The sequence below is a fragment of the Electrona antarctica genome (assembly GCF_951216825.1).
Source record: "Electrona antarctica genome assembly, chromosome: 23".
Classification (NCBI taxonomy): domain Eukaryota; kingdom Metazoa; phylum Chordata; class Actinopteri; order Myctophiformes; family Myctophidae; genus Electrona; species Electrona antarctica.
In genome coordinates, this window is record NC_136804.1 from 30203336 (window position 1) to 30207589 (window position 4254).

Below are 4254 nucleotides of genomic sequence, written 5' to 3' on the forward strand. Positions count from 1 at the left end.
AACATGCAGTAATCCTGCTCTCTATACTGCTTCCCCCTGGTCAGATGGAGGTGAAAGGAAGGCCAAAGGTTAATTCATAATTCCACCTATCTGCCACTCTGACACAACTCCATTTGAGAATGAAGTACTAGTATCATTCTGATAGATTAGTCCTATATAACATCTATATGAATTTATAAAAGTGATCTATGGATCAAAGCGCTGAGCAGAGCTGACAAGCAGAAAGTTATTGACATCATTTAGTGTTTGTGGTTCTGAATGAACTACATTCTCAGGTTGCAACCCGTGTGTGTGCGTGTGTGCATGCATGCGTGCGGGCGGGGGGTGGGGTTAAACTTGTTTGGCTGAAACCGAGTTTTTAGACAGCTGGTGGATGGAAAAGAAGCTCCACGTCCGCGGAAGACTTGCGCGACGGCCAGATTCCCGGAAACGCTCTCCTCCTTCTCTCTTGGGTACAGACATGCGTCATATGATCTCTCTCTCTCTCTCTCTCCATCTCTCTCTAGACACACCCAGTATGCTACTGTTTGACACACAGTGGACAACAATTACTCTGTGAACTGTTTCTGAACATTCTGGACCGGCTGATGTTTCACCATGGGGGATAAAGCACAAAGATTCATGTAGGGTAAGTGTTATTAATCAGGTATGGTTAATTCATGTATAGGCTAATCATACTAAATGGTGGATTTATATACAGTAGTTTAGTTATCCATGGCACTTTACATAGATTGTGCATTACAGTCACTCATTCACACACATTCATACGCCTTTACATAGATTGTGCATTACATTCACTCATTCACACACATGCATACGCCATTATAAAATAATGTGAGTTAGAACATAAGTAGGGGCATAAATGGCCAGTCAGTGGATTTGGATTTGGTAACCATGTGGTATATGGAACCACAATTTACATTAATATAGCATAAATAACTAGTTGTTTTAAACTAGTGTAAAACAGTGTAAACCTGGATCTTTGTCCCTCAGCTGGGAAAACATGACACAGCAGGCTAGGAATGTCAGAATAGCCAGTGGCCATTAACTTGATGACCACAAACAAATGGTGGGGGTTGTTTGCCGTACATGTTAGGACAATACTGTGCCTCCTAGCAGCACTCAGACATGTTGACCACTTTAGGGGGATGGGAAACTTGAGACCACCTTTGCATCCGTTGTCTTTGTTGCTGCATAAAGCCTACTGAAATGTTTAACAGTTAGTCAGTAGTCTCCGGAAGCCGTGAGGCTGATGGATGTAGGATCCATGGGGCTTGCTGGCCCCATGGCTGTGATGCTGTATTTTGAACTCTGAAAATAAATCTGCGGACTCCGAAACAACTTTCATCTGCCTGCCTCTGTTGACTTCATTCTCCGTATTTTTGCCTGAGTATTTAAGTCAAGTCTTTACGTCTGTTTATGAGCTTTATAGAGAGAGGAAAAGCAGTTGTCTCTTTGTAGTACATTTACTTCAACCACTAACCACTTATAAATATCTTGAGTCCATAATCGTCTGAAATTGGACTCTAATACTGAAATGGTGTGTAACAAAGGTCAGCTTCTGTTTAAGGAAGCTAGCTAAATATCAGGTAGATGCAGGGGGTAGATAAGTCACTGATGATTCTGTTCCACAGGGAGTTCATAGAATCTGTTATTACCTGTTACCTGTTAAACAGAAACATGCCCTCAAGGGATTGTCAAGGTGGAGAACAAGATTGTGGGCGTACAGTTCACCTGCCTGAGTGACGGACGAGCAGGTGCTTCGATTCTACAAATGCCTTCTAAATCTTTTTTTGCCTTCTCAAAGTTTTCTGAAAAACCCATGTTTCTATGTCAGTCGTTCTCAAACATTTTCTTGTGAAGGACTGCCAAAAATATATGAAATTGGCCAGTTACAGACCTGTAAGGGTCAATTTGTACACTCTGAGTTACATACCTGTAAGGGTCCATAATGTGTTAAAAACTGTCCAAGGTGTTCACAGACGCCTGAGAGGATGAAATGACAATGAATGAATGAATGCATGCATACATACAAATAAAGTGAAATATCCATTTAAGTATAGTTCTCTTGTTTGGTCTCCCAGTGTGGTCTGGTAGGACACCTACTGGTTGGTACAGGTATTACATCTAGTGAAGCTTCAGGATATGATGGTGATATTATTGACTCATTTCATATTTATATATTTGTGCTGGAACTCGATTTAAAAAATGTAATTAATTTGATGCATTGTAATGATAATGAATGCGTGCGTGCGTGCGCATGTCCGCGTGTTGCACATGAATCCATCATAATAATGTTTTCTGATCTATTGCATTGGCTGTATAACCCTGACAGGTTTAAAGGAAGACTTAAAGAGGATCTATTTCATTTACAGGTGTAATAAAGAGCTAAAGATGAGTGAGCGTGTGGAGAGAGAGGAGGAGGAGAGTGACACGTCTATGGGAAAGCCTCCTGACTTCAGTAATGAACCTGGACCTCCAGACACAAAGTATGTGAATCCTCCTATAGAATATAAACAACAAGGCGATGCCTTGTGTAAATTATTATAAAACAAGACCTACAGTATAGTCAAACTAGAAAAGTGCACTCCTCAGAGCGCAGATCACCCGCCAGGCAGGTTTGCCTCCCCGGGGCTGAAATATTGTAGGACTAGTAGCAAACAATGTGTGAAATAGTGGAATTATGAAAAAATAATCTTCCAAAGATGAAGGATTGACAATTTCCTAATATAATATAACCCTGATGATTACTCTATATATGAGCTGACTGTAGCTAGCTTGGTTTTGAGGGATTTGATTGCACCGTTGCACTATATGGAATACAAGCTACTGTTATGCACAATTTGTTACTGTCTCTGTTGTTTATGTATTGCTATTTCTGTCTGTTTGATTCCAGAAGTGTTCACCACAGAGCAGAGTCTCCAACACCCAGCCTTCTGTCTATGAAGAGTGACATGTCTAAAAATGATCCTCCGCACTTCAGTAATGAACCTGGACCTTCCCACACAACGTATGTCAATCTGTCTGTCAGATATATGTCTCTCATTATCTATACACATCTACTGTATGTAATGGTTATCATAATGTTTTATTACTTTTTAGGGTTAGTTTTTGAGGGCCTGTGTCCAGCTTTGTGTCTTTGTGTGTACCCCATAGCGATGATTTGATTGGCTGAGCACGGAATGTGAGGATAAAAATCACACCTGTGTGAAGTGAAGGGCGCTTGTATCCACCTACATCATCTCTCCATCTCTTTCCATCAAATCACAATTTGCGTCCTCACCTTCGTCATCAATGGTTGTGTTTACACAAACACAAAAAATTGTCCATTCATTAAAATTAGGGATGTCCTGATCGGATCGGGAGATCGGAAATCCCTTAATTAAGACGAGTATATATATATACGTCCTCCGGATCAAATGTGTTGCAACAAACTATCCATTCTCTATCTATGAACAAAACTATGGTATATCTACCTATTTATGCAACAAACTATGGAATATAAACAAACTATTGAATATCTATCTATTTATGTAACAACTAACAAACTTATGTAATATCTGCCTAAGTATGCAACAATGTATATAATATCTATCCATCAATGTTAATGTTATTGTACTTTCTTGTTCTTGTTGTTGCAATGTCAAGGAGACACAGAGCAGAGTCTCCAACACCCAGCCTTCTGTCTATGAAGAGTGACCGGTCTAAAAATGATCCTCCACACTTCAGTAATGAACCTGCACCTCCTGACTCCAAGTATGTGAAGCCAATCCTCCTAGAAATTTATAAAACACTATAACGCTATGCAATATACACACTATTACACTATGGACGAGTGGGCACCTGGACAGTCAGCTGGGCACGTTTTGAATCATTTGTGGTGAAGAATGGTGACCTACTGCAGGGTCCACCCACCCCATTTTCCTCTCACTGCATACTGTATATGTGTTTCCCTTTTTACCTCCTCTATGATGATTTCCTCTTTTTGGCTATATACTGTAGAAGTGTATATTAGTACATCTAAATGTTATGATGAATTGAAAATGGTGGACCCTCTTGTAAACAAGTGTAAACGGTTCTCGAGTTACGTGCATTACAACCGCGCGCGCACACGCACGCACGCACGCGCACACACACACACACGCGCGCGCACGCACACACACACACACACACACACACACACACACACACACACACACACACACACACACACACACACACACACACACACACACACACACACACACACACACA

General features: G+C 40.9%; 1 protein-coding gene across 1 annotated transcript in view; it reads left to right on the top strand.

Annotated features, from left to right (window-relative positions):
• Positions 1–542: 542 nt before the first annotated feature.
• Positions 543–4254, top strand: part of LOC306916747 (uncharacterized protein) — a 43993-nt gene continuing 40281 nt past the window's right edge. Inside the window, exons 1-4 of the mRNA XM_079494763.1 lie at positions 543–628; positions 2376–2489; positions 2897–3010; positions 3649–3756. Of these exons, the coding sequence (XP_079350889.1) occupies positions 2395–2489; positions 2897–3010; positions 3649–3756 (317 nt within the window). The 5' untranslated portion in view covers positions 543–628; positions 2376–2394. The remainder of the gene's footprint in view (positions 629–2375; positions 2490–2896; positions 3011–3648; positions 3757–4254) is intronic.